General features: G+C 34.1%; 2 protein-coding genes across 7 annotated transcripts in view; one reads left to right on the top strand and one right to left on the bottom strand.

Annotated features, from left to right (window-relative positions):
• sti (citron rho-interacting kinase sticky) overlaps positions 1-11,642 on the top strand; it is a 27,648-nt gene extending 16,006 nt beyond the window's left edge. For 5 of the 6 annotated variants that reach the window (XM_022085115.1, XM_022085114.2, XM_022085112.2 and 2 more), the window contains exons 22-34: positions 359-521; positions 603-717; positions 1,338-1,504; positions 1,935-2,142; positions 2,518-2,754; positions 3,241-3,382; positions 3,594-3,810; positions 5,318-5,472; positions 6,992-7,207; positions 7,782-7,937; positions 8,564-8,702; positions 10,094-10,261; positions 11,118-11,642. In XM_022085115.1, the coding sequence (XP_021940807.1) occupies positions 359-521; positions 603-717; positions 1,338-1,504; positions 1,935-2,142; positions 2,518-2,754; positions 3,241-3,382; positions 3,594-3,810; positions 5,318-5,472; positions 6,992-7,207; positions 7,782-7,937; positions 8,564-8,702; positions 10,094-10,253 (2,075 nt within the window). In that variant the 3' untranslated portion in view covers positions 10,254-10,261; positions 11,118-11,642. The remainder of the gene's footprint in view (positions 1-358; positions 522-602; positions 718-1,337; positions 1,505-1,934; positions 2,143-2,517; positions 2,755-3,240; positions 3,383-3,593; positions 3,811-5,317; positions 5,473-6,991; positions 7,208-7,781; positions 7,938-8,563; positions 8,703-10,093; positions 10,262-11,117) is intronic. The other variant, XM_087356477.1, reaches the window with a different exon arrangement.
• On the bottom strand, positions 11,395-16,455 carry LOC110840231 (uncharacterized). Its single transcript, XM_022085116.2, has 3 exons — positions 16,309-16,455; positions 14,350-14,548; positions 11,395-13,912 (listed from the first exon to the last, which is right to left on the bottom strand). Exons 1-3 carry the CDS (start codon positions 16,369-16,371, stop codon positions 13,719-13,721), a joined length of 456 nt encoding a protein of 151 aa, XP_021940808.1. The 5' UTR covers positions 16,372-16,455; the 3' UTR covers positions 11,395-13,718.

Raw genomic sequence — 16,455 nt, 5'->3', positions numbered from 1 at the left:
GTACATTTTTCTGACAATTTGGCACTTTGAAATATAAAAGGATAATTAATTAAGGTGTAAATGTTGACTGTGGTCTTCTGGGTTGTGATGTGATCTTGTAGGTGATTACCACAGTTTTGCAGGAATGTTTCACCTCCATCTCTAGGGTCAAGTCCCAACAATGGAGGTGATACTGTCCTTCAAAGCACTGGTAACCACCTACAGACTGCATGGCATTATAACCCCAAATACCACATCAACATCTTCACTGCCATGAGAACCTCAGATCTCACATAGGATGTCAATTCCTTTAAAGTTTCATGCATTTCTAATGAAATACTTTGTAGACTGTACTGTTTATTCATCTTTTATGGAGCAGATGCTGATGGTGGAGGGATCTCTCCTTTAACTGCAATGACACCCATCACACCACAGTCAAAGAAGGCACTGATGCATCTTGTAGAGTCGCCTGGTTCCCAGTCACCAGGCTCTTTGGCTCGACAGCCATCACTTCAACGCATGCATTATAACATTCCACACAGGTATGCTAGCACTACATGATATGTTGTTCAACAGGAAATATTTTTTGAAAATAGTGAATTGCATTGATGTAATGTTTGCAGGTTTCACCAGAAGCTATGTATGCGTGTTATCAAGTGTGCTGCTTGTCTGGATAGTATTCTGTTTGGTCATTATGCTTCTGTCTGTCAGGAATGTAACATCACTTGTCATCCTAAGGTAAGTAAAATTCACTGCTAAATTAATATATAAATCAGTAAATACCAGTTGAATCACATGTGTCAGGAATATATCTTGTATTAAAGAACCTATTCCTATACATTTGTTTTAGTTTCAGGTTAATTTTTAGCCCATATACTTCAGTGTGGATCTGAATATTTTATTTAGATTTTATTAAGACATTACATTTTATTGAAATATTAAGCATACACTTTTCTCTGGTGCAAGTTTGAAGTTGTATGTAAAATGATAGCATGATTAAAAAGTGTCATTTTGATCTAGAATTTTAGTATGCATTTCCAATATTGCATTTAGTCCTAATCTGCTGATAAGTGATTTAGAACCTTTTCAGTGTCACAGATTTGGATTTTCACATAAAGTAGTAGTCTATATTGACAGCAGTTGACCAGAATTAATGTCATAAATACACTTTAATAAAGTCAACCATTATTGAGTTTTATGAAGATTTTCTTTATTCACTGTAAATTTTGTATCATATTTGCAAAATATAGTCATAATAGGCACATTTATTCAAAATTAAAACTTGTAACAAATCAGATTTCTTTCACATCCCTAATATATATCACTTTATTACAACTGTCTTGTTAATATTCTTCTAGTGTTCACTGGTTCTGCCATCAACATGTGGTATACCATCAGGGTTTGCAAGGCACTTTTGTCAGTCCTGGAAGAGCCACCAAGTGGACAGTGGGTCAAACATCAGCAGCAAGAGTACTGAATTAAAAGCACAGTCCTCTAAATTGGAAGGCTATGTTAAGATTCCCAAGTATGTTTATCATAGGCAGTAGCTCTAATAGCGTGTACTTCATTTGAATTACTTTTTTAATCATGCATACAGTACTCATTGTGTTGCAATTTTTAGTTTAGACTAGACTAGACCTTCAAATAATAGAAGATCTTGAGGCACTGTTTAAAGTCTCCAACTATTATGACTTTAGTTTTAGTTACTTCTGACTTGTAGAAAGTTACTGAGAATTTTTGGCATTTGAAACTTTCTTGTATCAATTTTTGGAATTTTAATAGTCATTCAATCTTTTTGGTTGCATTCAAGTACAGGCATATTAAATCTGATGTTTTTAACATACTTTTGTTACAAGTAGGTAATAGATTCTACATCTGGAATTATCTTTAAACAATAGTTTATACCTTCTAGTTTGCACAAGTTTAGATTTTCCTTCTGTATGTTGTTTATGCAGACGAGGCAGGTCATGTTGGGAGCGTAAATATCTGAGATTGGAAGGAAGTGAACTGCAGATATTTGACCATGAACCTACAAGTGAAAAAATGTCCCCATCACAGACATTCCTTGTGTGTCGACCAGAGGGCACAACTAGTATTTTGAGCTCTGTGCCCTATACAGAAGTTGTAAACACAGCACAATCTGACATGCCATTCATTCTTAAGGTGAGCGACAGCTGATACAGAACCATCTTACAACTCACTATGAATCCCTGTGTAATAATCTTTACCCCAGTTTCAGTTTATACACAGGATGATGCAAAAGTAGCACAACAGTTTAAAGTCAGGTTTTGAGTTGCCATGGCAAGTGGTTTTGTGTGTGTGTGTGTGTTTGTCGGCAAAGCCGTTAGCCCGTGATTAAGCATTATTTTTACCTTAGTTGCCTGTAGAGAACCCTGATTGAATATTAGTTGATGCCAGTTTTAGAACACAAACCTGAAGAAAGCCACTTACCATGGCAACTCACAACCTTAGTTAAAATTGTAGTGTTACTTTTCTGCCACCATATATAGTAGTAAAGTATGTTCTGTTTGTTATCAGATTGAGGTGAATTCACGAACTACCTGCTGGCCGAGTAGCAGCCTGCTTATCATGGCACTCAGTTTAGCAGAAAAAGAATCCTGGGTGTCTGTACTGGAGTCTATTGTTCAAGGTCACAACAGCAATAGAATGGAAGTTGATAATGGACAACCTATGAGATATAAGGTCAACACGGTGCTCCATCTTGATCGGGATGAAGGGCTGGACCTTAACTGTTGCCTTCAGCTCAGTCCAGAGGTACAGTTCTGTTTGTGAGTTTTGTTTCCAGTGGCACACATAGTAAATTTTAATCTTTGTAGATAGAAGCTGAAGCAGCAAAAGGAATTGGACTTCAGTTAAGGATATTTTCATGGATAAATTGATTTGTTACAAGTAGACATGATAGCTTTAAACTATCTTGTTAAAATAAACATATGTAATAAAAGTCTGTTATTAAGGAAAACTGTGCTGGAAAAATAATCAAACCAATTTCAACCAATGCATCAACATCTACAACAGGTTTAGCTGCAATAATTTAATATTGCCATCGATTTTGTCATTCTGTGAACGTAGGGATTTATGTGTAATAGTCAGGGTTACTTTCTTAGTGGACCTTTTTGTTTGATATTATACATGTGAAGGTAGTGGACAGAAAACTATTGAAATTTACAACATAATAATCACATAACTGACGATAAACTTCTTGTTTTAGAATATGTATTAATCTGATTTCCTATGTTATAGGTTATGTTGATTGGAGCAGAGGAGGGCCTTTTTTCTTTACATTTGAAACAGAAAAATGCAAAGCCTGTCAAGATACTGGGCTTGACACATGTCCACCAGATGTCAGTGTTACCTCTTCTCAATTGCCTAATTGTGTTGGCAGGTGTGGGATAACTCTGTTGTATTATGTGGTTTAGTTTCCAAAATTTATATTCATTTTTATTATGATAAATATTTTGAATTGCCATTTAATTGCCCTGAACATTTTGTTATAATAATTTGTCATGTGAAAGGTTGTTGAATCAGTGTTAGTATTTATAGAATTAGAGTAATTACAGACGTTTATTTGTAGCTAGTTGTTTGTATTCCCCAAGGAGAAGGCCGAAATCTGATGCAGTGTGACTTACGTCAAGTGAGAATCAATGCAGAGGCAGCAGAATGTGTTGAGCCAGGTGTCACTGCACATCCTCTCCTACCAGCTACTGGACCCAATAGTATAGGATGTTGCCTTTTGTTTGCTGCAGCCACAACTGAGGACAGGCAAGAGCAAACACGTACCATAATTTGTGCTGCCACTGAGAAACGCATCTTGTAAGTTTGTAGTCGCATATATACTTGAGGATAAATTTTAGATCCAGCACATACCTATACATTACTCCTTGTCTTACAAAATGGATGAATTCCTTGATGGTCATTTGTTAAATAAACATTTAATAAATAATAATGATTTTTCTGTAATTTTAAAGGAAAAAAGGCATACAGTGTCCTGACATAATATATACAAATGGATCTTACAGAAACAGTTCAATTCAGTTCAAATCATCATGAACTGTATCTGTCTCATTTGCTTTTGTTATTAACTGTTGGTTGTCTTGGTATGCTTTTGTTAACAAGGAACAATAATGAACTTTCAGGTTAGATTTAAATTAAAAATTCTTTATCAACTGCTGAAAGAACACTGCACAATGGATTTAGTTTGTGATTCAGATCTCTAAATGTCTATAGAGACACAGTCTCACCCCTGTTTTTGTTGATACTAATACAATAATTCTGTATTTATTATTGATCCAAGAATTTTTTAACTGCACTTGTACTTCTTGTGTGCGGTCAGGTCTTTTCTTCATACAATAATATGTACTAAATGTGTTAACCATGTGTTTAGTTTGTTAACAGAACTGTGATTAGACTTGTAATAAGTAGTACTTAGGTTTACATGTACAGTAGAACCTCGATATAACACAGGTTTCAGAGGACAGCTTCAGTACCCATGTTGTATGTGAAATTGACACGTATCTAATTTTGGAATCTCTGATATGTATATTTATCCAGTGACTAAAATACATGAAATTTAAGGTACATTTCAAACTTATGTTTCACCAATGCTACTGGCACAGACCACTCTAAATTACTTAAATTTATGCCTCCTTACGAAAATAGTCATGTAGTATAGTTTGTTGGAACTGATGACTATGTTTTTTTAGCGCATATTGCTTAATACTAACCAGATGCAGCAAATTAAGATATTTATTATCAGTCTGTCATTCTAACGATGCTATCACTTCATTCATATTTTCTAACACTTTTCTCAATTTTGGTACCAATACTTCACAGGAATCATCACTATTGTTTCCTGACTCATTGGCTCAAAGTTTGTCATTTGTCTTCCCATTTTTCACAGAAACTGCAATATCCTCTTCAGTAAGATTTCTGACCATCAGTATTCAAGCGGGTAAAAGAATTAGCATCAGAACATTGCACCTCTTCCTTTCTCAACCAAAAGTGGTGCTCACTAAATTTTGCTGTTTGAACAAAATAACCCCAAGGTTAGAGAAACCAGAAACATAACTATTCATAGCGGACTATTGACTTTACCCTCTGTACCCACACACTACAACAAGGAATGTTGCAATATAGTCTTATAATCTAACCAAAACATTTAATAGAAATTTGTACAATGTAAAACATATGTAATCGTATTGGGGACATGATCACAGCCGCAGTATATCCGAGTCCACGTTATAACAAGGTGTGGTATATTGAGGTTCCGCTGTATTTTTCAAAGCAAACAAATGTTTAAAATGTGTAATAATGTTTGCAGGTTGCTGCGGTGGAATGTGTCTCAAAATACATTTCAGCTCTCTAAAGTTGTGGACACAGAAGAATCTTGTAGCTGCATTCATTTTGCTCGTCATTCCATAATTGTGGGTTGCAACAAATTCTTTGAGATAGATATCCATGACTTTTCAGTGGAAGGTATGAACAGCTGCTGCCTTAAGTGCTCAGAGAACTGAGTCAATGCTCTGTCTTAAAAACTGTGTAAAATGAACTAACAACTATGCAACAGCATTAAATTGTGTGGCTGAGACAAATATGCTTTTATAAATTTTTGTTTCTGAAAATAAGTTTTGCCATCATTTCCCTTTTTTTCATTTACCTTTAAACCATAAAATTATAGATTGTCTTACATTGATGTGTACAGTGAAACCTCTATCCATCGTTCCCGGAACTATCGTTTTCCCGGATGCATCGTCCGTTTTGTTCGGTCCCGAATACATCCCATAAAAAATAATGTTACATTTTCCCGCTTCTATCGTTCCTCGAACTATCGTTTTATCGCATCGATCGTTCAAAAATCTTAGTCCCGGCCCACAATTTTCCCGCAATGATCGTTTCTGAGAATTTAAAATGCTGGGTTTTGAGATAAATTAATACCGAACGACGCACAATGTTTTTGGAATACACAGTAGTGGTAACCTGTTATGTCGCCCAACCAGCACATTCTTTTGGAATGAGGGTCAGCGGTGCAGGGGTGATAGTTGGAGTGAATGGCATTGTCAGAAATTTTACGATTTTAATTAGGGTGCACTCATATTTCGTTCCACCGATGCCAGATGGCATGTGCAGTGTGAATTTCTTCACAAATGCTTTTATTATAAGTACAAAGGAAAGGCTGGCGGCACTTTTCATTCTTCTGGTTCATCTTGTTTCCAGCGGTTCTGGGTCTTCTACAGCTACGTTTCGTTGAGTTCGGCAGTAATAGTATTTCCATTCTTCCTGTTATTGTCCGCAAAGGGGGTTGGAGTGGTGAGGAAGACGAAGACGACGAATGCGAGCCCGAAGCTTTGCCGAGTTTTGCCGAAGCACACGCTGCATTGGCGAAAGTGAAGTTGTTCTTTTATGCGCTTAATATTAGTGAACGTGACGAGGAAAACATTTTGAACGTGGAAAGTGCTCTGTTTGGTCTAAAACGTAAAGTTTCGACAAACCAGTTGTCCATTAAAGACTTTTTTGGTAAAAAGAAGTAACTTTGAAAGAGAAACATTGTTTTTTTTAAATTTTTAATGCTTTCCCGCATCTATCGTTTTCCCGCATTCATCGTTTTTATTTCCCACCCCCGCCGAAAACGATGCATCGAGGTTTCACTGTAATTGTGTATATAATAAGCATTTGGTTTGTGTGAATACACAGTATTTACAAAGATGTAGTTGTTGCTTGACATTAAATTTTATGGTAGCTGGTATTTATAAATACCAGCTACCAAACTTATTCAGCACAGAATTGTAAGTTACTTACAAGCCTTCCATATGAACACTAAGGAAGTGATCGTGTAGGCAAATTATTGCAAATGACTCGCAAGATTATGTTTATTAGTATAAATTTATCCAGATTTACATAATTTGGAAATGAGAAGCACCACATTAACTGTAAAATTGGTTTGAATTGTACATATTTAATTATGAATCAGTTTATTTTTCCTCTTTTTGTTTCTTAGAATTCCTGGACCCATCTGACAAGAGCTTGGCTCATGTTATATTTGGGACTCAGCAACTGCATATCTACCCAGTTGCCATATTAGATGTCACCAAGACAAGAACTGCAGAACCTGAGTACCTCTTATGTTTCAATGTTTTTGGTGTTTTTGTGGATAAATTTGGGCAGCGAACACGATTAGATGACATAAAATGGAGCCATTTACCTCTTGGCTTTGGTAATAGTTTAATTTTGATTTTTTTATTTACATTTCTATGAAACAATTTAAGATTTTACAGAGTTTGTTTGTTTAGATTTGGGTTGTGTTGTCTTACTGCTATATTTCCAACTTTGTTGTGGTGTGAGACTGATTAAAAAAAAAATAATGTTAAAGTTTCATAAAAGTATAAATTCTGATGGAACAGTATGATCAAAAATATTTTGGAAATTCCAGTACTTTGCTAGTAGGATTTGTAGTTTCCTAATCTGAAGAAAGTTCAGTTGGCATTATGATGTATTGGATGTAGTGGATATTTGGGAGACAAAGATATGGAATGGAAGGTATTACAAAAATTGATTCAAAAGCAAAAAAAAGCTTATGTGTGATAGGATACATTGCTGGATTTTTGCTTAAAGAGTATTTGATTTTCAATTTCTACTGCTGGAAGTTTGACAAAAAGATCAGCCACACCATTTTGAAAGACATGTTCAGTAGATGCTTTATGTTTGTAACACATTTACATTATTCAAACATAGAAAATGCCTAGAATATAAATGGTATCCATTAATAAACACAATTTACTCTATTTCAGCCTATCGCAAGCCATATTTATTTGTTGTTCACTTTGCTTCGGTGGAGGTTATGAAACTGTCAGATTTGTCATTCATCCGCAGTCAGGATGACAGCAACTCCATTGTGAACTATCCAGAGCAAACATTTATTGAGCTCAGTAATCCCCGTTTTCTTGGTAAGTAGCATTTATTGCAACATTTATCTTGAATTTCATTGGAATCTGTTAATGCAATGGGCAAATATGTTACTTCTTATTAAGAGCTTATATTTTACTAAAAAGTTTGTAGTGAGGTGATGTTAGAATTAACTCCAGTGGGCATCAGAAATGTATTCATTTGCTATCAAATGAAATTGATCAATTAAATGTGTTATAAATTCAATTTATCATTGTAGGTAAATATGTTCATCAATAAATCCAGGTGTGTTTTGAACAGTTTACTGATTGTTCAAGCTATCCTTTTAAAGTTGCCTAAGTCATTGAATCCAAAGATTTTATGACTTGTTATTGTTCTTGTTAAGTTAAAGGCATGTCAGCATTTGTGGCTCTTAAAACCTATGTCCATTTTGAATTAAAAGAGTGTGCCACATCATGGTTAAAATTCATCTTTATCCTGCCAGAGTGGTATTCCCAAACGTAATAACAACAACTACAAGAAAACCAGACTGTAGAGAACAGTCACTTGAACTGAGGATAAAAATACAAAGTCAGCACAGTAACATTTATCTGTATTCCACCAGTATGGTACACTAATATGTAATAACAATGCCAGATACATTGACAATTTGCTTGCTGGGTTGCAGGTCCAGTAGAAGGTCAAGGTCCAGCCATATATGTAGGTCACTGCACCCAGAGCAAGATGGAGATATTGATAGTGGAGGGTTCTTTTGCATGCAAGGAAGAGAGTTTTAGTGTAACGAGCACAGACAGATCAACAGAAGGGTGAGTGAACTAGCAGGCATTGGACCAAGAAAGTACCCATCTGTTACTTGATCTTTTAATCTTAAGATCTGTTAAATGAAGAACCATAGAATAAGGCTCCTCTCGTTAGAGTGGATACTGTATTAGAGACCTTTTGTTGTGTGCAGTGTGATTTATAATATAACGGCTTTCTTTTCTGTTTTGTGTACTTTGTTGAAAACAGCTGTCTGTGTTCAGCATGCTTTTCACATTGTGGTTTTATATTCTGTTCAATTGTAAAAAAAGTTTATTTTATCCTCAAGTGGACCATTTTATATAACTTATGTGTCATGGAGTTCCCTTGTAGTAGAAACCCAGCCTGTAATTAATATGATATTTCCATCCATTTAGTTTTTCCTTTATGATATTATTCCTTGTGAATTTAACTTTAGAACAGTGATAGGCAAAATAATTCCTGCAGAATATTCTGTCTAACCTGCAATGGTGTTCAGATATTAATATTGGTGTCCTTTATACATTTTTACTTCCTTGTACACTGTAAGTATTGTGAGTACAAAAATAAATAATAAATATTGAGAATTTGACAGAAATATTTGTTTTTGAGTCCCATGTATACATGTTTCCAAAATTTATGTACTGGGGACCCAAAACATGACATTTCTGTCAAATTCTCAATATACCTGTGTTTCCATTTACCACATATAAAATTTGTTAATAGAAATTCAAGTGGCATCCACTCTAATTTTGTTTTAATGTGTCTCTTAACACTTGATAACAGAAATGAGAGTTTGGGATATTGTGCCTAAATTTATCATTAACAGTGTTATTTCTGCTGTTTCTTGTATGTCTTTAAAATGTGCTCATTCGGTGATGATCGCTGAAAGTTATTTTGACAGTGTCTAAAATACAGACTTTTCTCATGAGGTTCTTCACCTTTCAGTCACTTCAAAATAACCCCATCTTTTTCACAAGTAAAGTTATTGCCAATTATTTCCTTAGGCTCTTATTTTGGATATTTTTGTTGGGCTTCGTATTATCAGAATTTACCATCATAATTATTTATTCTAGAAAAGTTATTTTATTATGACCAATCTTTTATAAATGTAATAGAAATTAGTCACATGCTGATAAATAAATTTATGCTAATGTACTGTCTGATGGATGAAGTAGTTGTAAAATAAATCTTATTACTGTGAGTGTAGTCAATAATGGGAGCACTGTCCTCGTAGCTTGTGTTTATTTGTTTATTATTTGAGCATGCAGCAATAAAGCATGTCAGATTTGTCAGTCTCTGATTCAAAAAGGGGGGAAGAAAATATACATGATTTTTGTGGGAACTGTGTCTAAATCTTGTAAGTCATATCTTAACAGCCTGCTCTAGCATTTGAAGTGGTGCATGATTTATTGTACAGGGATGGTGCTGACCTCAATGGTTATGCAGATTCTGAATTCAGCTTTACATCATCATTGGTACAGTCTCTGGAGAATATCAGAGACTCTACCCTTTCTGTGGATAATGAATCTATTGATTTAAACACTCAGCATAGAAGAGTACACTTTGATGGTGTGTGAACAAATTGGTGAGTTATAAGATTATTTTCTGGAAGTCTTGTCAAATGGTTGGATCATATTTGTTGTATGTAAGGTTTTCCTTTTCTTCCTGGAAATATTAAACCCACACAATAATGTGTTCCAGTTTTTAGTGTCATGTAATTTTATGTGTGTACTCAGTGAAGGAGAGAATGGGGTGATGTCTTTAATACATAGAAATGTGAAAGCACTATTGTACAAGATTTTATTAGAAAGTATAGATTCTGGGTACTGTACTTACAAGGATGAGAAAATAATCCCGATCAAAGTAGTGTAAAATTTCCATTGGTTGTAAAAGAGTCTTTTATACATTTTCATGTACATGAAGTACAAAACAGTGGATCAGGGGGGGCCCCCCCCCCTCCATCCTTTCAGTTCTTTCATCTAATGGACTATATATGAAGATAGGTGTATGTTTTGAATTTTCAACACTTTATATATGAGAATGGAGTATCCTGCATTTAGACCATACCTCGTGTGTTCAGACTGAAGCTTTGGCATAAAAAATGTAACCTACACACTTGTAAATACAGTATATATTATTATAAGCTCAATGGATGATTTGTGTGGGTTATTTCTGTACTGCGTAACAAACCAATTGTGAATTGCCAGATATAAATCCTGAGTTAACTAACCTGATTGAGAATTATTGTGGTTCATCTTTTGTGTTTCCTGGCAACGTGACCTGAACAAATGTTAATTTATATTTTATGAAATTCTGTTGAGTGCCTCATCTTGAGACTTGTCCATAATCTTGTCACACTTGTGTACAGGTATCCTGTGTCATGTGTAGTTACATGTTGGATTGTAACCTGCTGTTTTTTTTAAAAAAAATTTGTTTTCCAGTGTAAAGACTGCCAATTAGGATTCTAAAACCTGAAGAAGCATTCATATCTGTTATGCTGGAATCATCTATGATCTGTTGAAACTGGGTTGTTCAAGATGCATCAGGTTTCTGTCAGAACTACAGTGGTATCTGGTTTTACTTTATTTGAATCGATGTACTTTGTTGCACATAATGTTGGCGTTAATTATTTTTATATGTGAAAGAAGTGATGTTTAGCAAGGATTCTATTATTCATGGTAGTTTCATTCAGGGAACCTCTATTGGACTTTATTACTGTATCCACATTGTGTGTTCCAGCCATAAATCACCATATAGACCTTATGATAACTTGTAATATAAAGCAATGATTAAGTGGGTCCAGATTCTTGAATAAAGTGGTTTAATGATATTTCCAATTTATGTGCATTCAAATCAAAGTACATACTAACAAAAGTTTTTTTACAGATTTGTAAGTGATGTTTATTTCAATGTAGATTGTAATGTAAGAAAAGTTACAGAATAAAGTAGCAACAAATGGCTTGTAACCATTGTTTTGTGTCATTATTCCTCATTACTGTCTGAGGTACTGCTAAGTCAGGACATTAAGTGATCAGAGTAGTCCAGGCTACTGTATACAGTTTAAAAAATTGTCCTGTCATATATAGTAACTAAGTGTAGAAGCTTGGTAATAACAACTTTACAGAATTTTATGCAACTTCAGGAATATAGGAATGAAGGAAACCTAAGCTACCTGCATTAACAAACCACTAAAACAAACCTGTTGCCAGCATGAAATATTCTATTATTCTATGCCTGTAATTTTACCATCCTACTTAAATTTAGGTTGTGTATTTAAATTGAGTTTGCATATAACAAGCACTGACTCAAGACAAATTCCACCAGGTTATAAATATTTTAAATTATTGGCCTATTGTTTTACTTAAATTAACTGGAGTTTTAACTAAAAAATGTTTTGTGACATGAATAAATTAATATTGTCTATAGGTAAATGTTGTTGCTGCTGCTGCATGATTGTGCCATTTTATGATGGACATATTTTCCATGTAAGATTTGAGGTTTTCACAGAGGTGAGTAAGAAGTTTTCTAGGTTATTGCGCTGTGTAGTCTGGTCGATGTTAACCAACGTTTCAGAGGTCATACTGCCTCCATCATCAAGGCTAATTTAACTTTTTATTAAAACAGTTAGAAAAAGTATTGCTGCATGTCATGAAAATGATACCGTTTCAATATTGTATCCCAAATCTGTAATAAAATTGTAGATTTACTTGATAACAGATTAGAAGATCCTGAGCACTGAATTCAGTGTCAAGCTTGCAATAGCAGTACTGAATAACTTATTCTCTTGTTTGAGCTCCAATACTGAGGGGTCTGAGCTGAAGTTATAGCAAAAGCACCACTTTACCTTCACATCTGGTTTCTAGATGGTCCATAAAAGATCAATCAGCAGTGCCTGCTGTATTGTGCACAATTCAAGGATTTGACAGAAAAAGAATGAAACTCTTATTTTATGAACTTGTGGAAAAGAAACCTGAATTATTTTAGTGGTTTTAACTCATAAATTTTGTCAAAGCATTCCTGCACATATACAAGGAATATAACAGAATTCTTCTGCTCCATTATGTTTATTTTGGATTTTACTGCATACAATTACAATTGCAAGTGTATCAGACACTATAATAAAGACATCTGAATTATTTTATCATGGACATGTTATAATAATTACTGGTCTCTCTTGACTAGAATTGAGTGAATACCATGACTAAATACCTTCAAGTTCTTCCTTCATTTTTCAGCTCAAATGGAAGGGTGGGAACATACAATACATCACAGTTGTACCCTTTTCCTTCCTCATGACTCAGTTTATAATCACCATTATTGGTGTAAGAAACAGACAGTATGTATTTGATCTATTCCTGTTCAGTGACCCATATTATATATAAAAAATCCAGTCACCATAATTATTAAGACAAAATCAAATAAATGTTGGTACACATCAGACTACTTTTCTTTGACAAGAACTTTCTCAGTGAGGAGTTGATATTAAGTTGATGAAAGACAGAATGTTCTTGTATACCAGTGACTCTAAAATGTCATCCTACTTTAAAAATATATTATAATATGTGAACACTTGCTTGTTTCCAATAGTTTCTGTATCTTTTTTCAGACATTCACTTGACTTATCCTACCCCCACATGTTAGCCTTTTCATCATTTCAAAAACCATTGCCTTCTGAAAAGAAAAGAAGCCAGAGGAACTGCACATTTCAACTAGACTGTTGGAAATATTACAAAAACAATTATTTTAAGAGAGAGAAAGAACAACACTGTTAGCATTTACCTTAAAATTATGGCACACAAAAAATTTCCACTTGCATGTTTTTTCCCAGCAAAACAGCTGAAGGACTTTCCATTCAGTCCTGGCTATGATAGTTGGTGTAAGTATACTATCATCTTATAGTTACTTAATATAAGTCCATACAACTTGCTTATGGGCATGTGTAAATTACAATGTCTTTTTACATCATTTTTACAAAATTAATAATTAATATGTGACACACCGCATTTCAATAATTTATTTTTATTTGTAGGGATACATTGGTTTTAACATCCCTTGCGTCTGCGGCCTCCTTTCTTTGGACAAGGGGAGCTTTGCTGTCTTGGTTTGCTTTTTGACCATTGGAATTGGAATCCAAACCACCAAGACAAACTCCCACCACTGTAAGGAATTTGTGGCACGGGGTAACCACCTCCACAGGCACCACCATAGCATGGGAACCAGCAGTACATCAGGGGACCTGTGCAGATATTATATATTTTTAGTTCTATTTGGATTGCCAGATTATCCACTTTTCTCTAATCAGTCAGTAAGTATGGAAGAGTTTAGTTTGATAATGTTATGATACTACATAGTCAAGTAGAACAAAGTACAGTTAATATCCATAACATTCTTGTGTATTTGTTAAATGTAGCCTAATATTTCATAAATGAATATAATTAAATAGATGATGTTGCAAAATGACTACCAATTTTAAGGTGTAAATCTCTTCTTCCAGCTGTTATATTATCACTTTATGCAGCATAAACAAAATCCTGTCCCTGTGTACTCCAATCACAGAAGTTAATTTATAAGTTTTTACGTGGCCAGCTAAAGTGCAATAACTAGAGGAATTTAAAAAATCTCTAAGACACGTTGATTACGTTTGAACGTTTTGGCAATCAACATTGTGCTTACCCCATGTTGTGACTGATGGCAATGTTGTCATCCTGCTGCTGATTGTAATGGGTGTTGTTGCTGAAGTAGTACTTGTAGTTGTTGCATTGGGAGGTGGTGCTGGAGTCATTGTGGCATTGGAGGTGTTATTTGTGCTTGTTGTTATGACTGTAGTTATAACAGTTGTAGTTGTGTTGGTAAAAGTTACATTCTGTCCTGCCTGTAATAGAATGAATATTTGAAGATTCCATACAGTTCAGAAAAATTATGTTTGCATAGTGATTCTCAAGAAACATTTTTTCATTGTTTAAACAGTAACTGTATTGTTGTTGAAAATCAAATTTATTTTTGCTAAGTGTTTCATGAAAATGGATGTTTAGTCATTTCAAGGGACAGGATATATTCATCTCTTTTATGATCTAGAAAATGTCATCAATAATGAGGCCAAGCACCTCTACTAGCAAAAGTTTCTATGACAAATTCCAAATAGGCATTTTTGAGCACTTGTTATAAAATTTGTGCTCTGAGCAATATGATTGTACATCATAAAACAAAATAGGCCTGCAACTTAAAAATGAGGCTTTTCTAGAACAGTGTTTATATGAACCTTTTTATTGTACTGATTTATAAAACTCACTCTTATATTTGTATCATGCCTTTAAGTTACATCTTGCATACGTAATGAATCACGTAACTTGCACTGTCTTTTCAGTAAGACTGATATTATCAAAACCAACTACTTGAATATTTATTAATATGTGTTCATCAACAACAGAAAGAAAAGAAATTAACATCAATTGTCCAATCTGTAACTTTTCAGATGATTATATATTATTGCAAATGCATTCATATTACCTAAGAGTCACAAAATATTTATTTTTGCATTTCATTAAATATTCACATCAACAAATATTTTTAATCAAAGTTGTAAATCTTGTCATAGTGTATGAAGATATTTTGTGAAAGTCAATAAAGTTTGATTTAAACTTTGTATAAAGTAAAATTTATATTGGACTGACTGCTGAGAAGATTAGATGCGTGAACAACAGAGATTTTGTGGATTACAGTCAATATTTCAATTTTCTTTTAACCCTGTATTATTTGGGCTTCCAGGCAATTACTGCATGGAGAGAAATCTGATAGCTTTCTGGCTGGTAATAGTAACAAAACTTAAGAATCAGCATTGGTGAGATTTCAGTGAAAATTGTTCTCTACAACAGAAAAATATATGTAATAAAAAACTGTAATTTTTAAATTAGCTAGGAGAAATTTTTACAAATGTATTTTGAGTGTCAGGCTACAAAACACTAAGGTGGCAACTGAAATTTTTTCTGAAACACTTTGAAACTTTCAACATTTTAACAGCATATTCCCAAAATCTGAAGTTACAGCCAGGAAAACCTAAGGAAGAAATAAGTAGCATACTAGTTGCAGGTCCAAGGAACTTATCACTTAGTAAGTCTAGGGTTAATAAGTTGTATAAGAACATCAGTGACCGTATAAATTTTGTTACGTTTTCTGATCAAAACAATTCATTGTGCAGAAAATTGATACCTGTCATAAAATATAGGTATGATTTAAGATTACACCTTTTATTGGAAATCTTGACACTTTGAATGTTTAAGAAATTGTGAGAAAAATTATTTTCTGACTTCTATGTAATATCTGGAAGTGTAATGAGCTATGCAACAGTAGATTTGTGTCTGTATTAAATGAACATCAAGGCCAATAGGTCTGCAAAATAGCAAAGAATATATTTGTAAAATGTTTATTTTCTCTATTTTCCATTTTTCACTCTTGTTCAAAAACTTAATGGCCTGTATGTTGTAGAGTTAGGAGTAGCCAATTATTGATTATTCCTCAAATTCTGCTGTAATTAAAGCATATTTCATTGTGTAATACTTTTAATTGCTTGTATTCAAAATAAAAATACCACATTTTGAATAAAAAAACAGGACCTCTATTATCACTAGTACTTACCACAAGATTGGCTGTGCTGAGAAACAGAAGTGTGATTACTGTTGGTAGGTTCATGGTTGTCATACTGGCTCCTGCACTTCCTACAGCACTGCATGCCTATTATATGTGCCTCACCACAATCAACACATCTGACTGGGAAAATCCCTT

Source organism: Zootermopsis nevadensis, unplaced genomic scaffold (assembly GCF_977971745.1).
Source record: "Zootermopsis nevadensis isolate Lab colony 2312 unplaced genomic scaffold, Znev_1.0 Znev_ptg000027l, whole genome shotgun sequence".
Taxonomy (NCBI): domain Eukaryota; kingdom Metazoa; phylum Arthropoda; class Insecta; order Blattodea; family Termopsidae; genus Zootermopsis; species Zootermopsis nevadensis.
Note: the sequence above shows the minus strand (reverse complement) of the source record. Positions and strands in the feature narration are given on the sequence as shown.

Coding starts and splice junctions, on each gene's coding strand:
- LOC110840231 (XM_022085116.2), bottom strand. CDS start 16,371: ATGACAACCATGAACCTACCAACAGTAATCACACTTCTGTTTCTCAGC. Junction 14,549..16,308: donor TCAGCACAGCCAATCTTGTG/GTAAGTACTAGT, acceptor ATTCTATTACAG/GCAGGACAGAATGTAACTTT. Junction 13,913..14,349: donor GCCATCAGTCACAACATGGG/GTAAGCACAATG, acceptor ATATCTGCACAG/GTCCCCTGATGTACTGCTGG.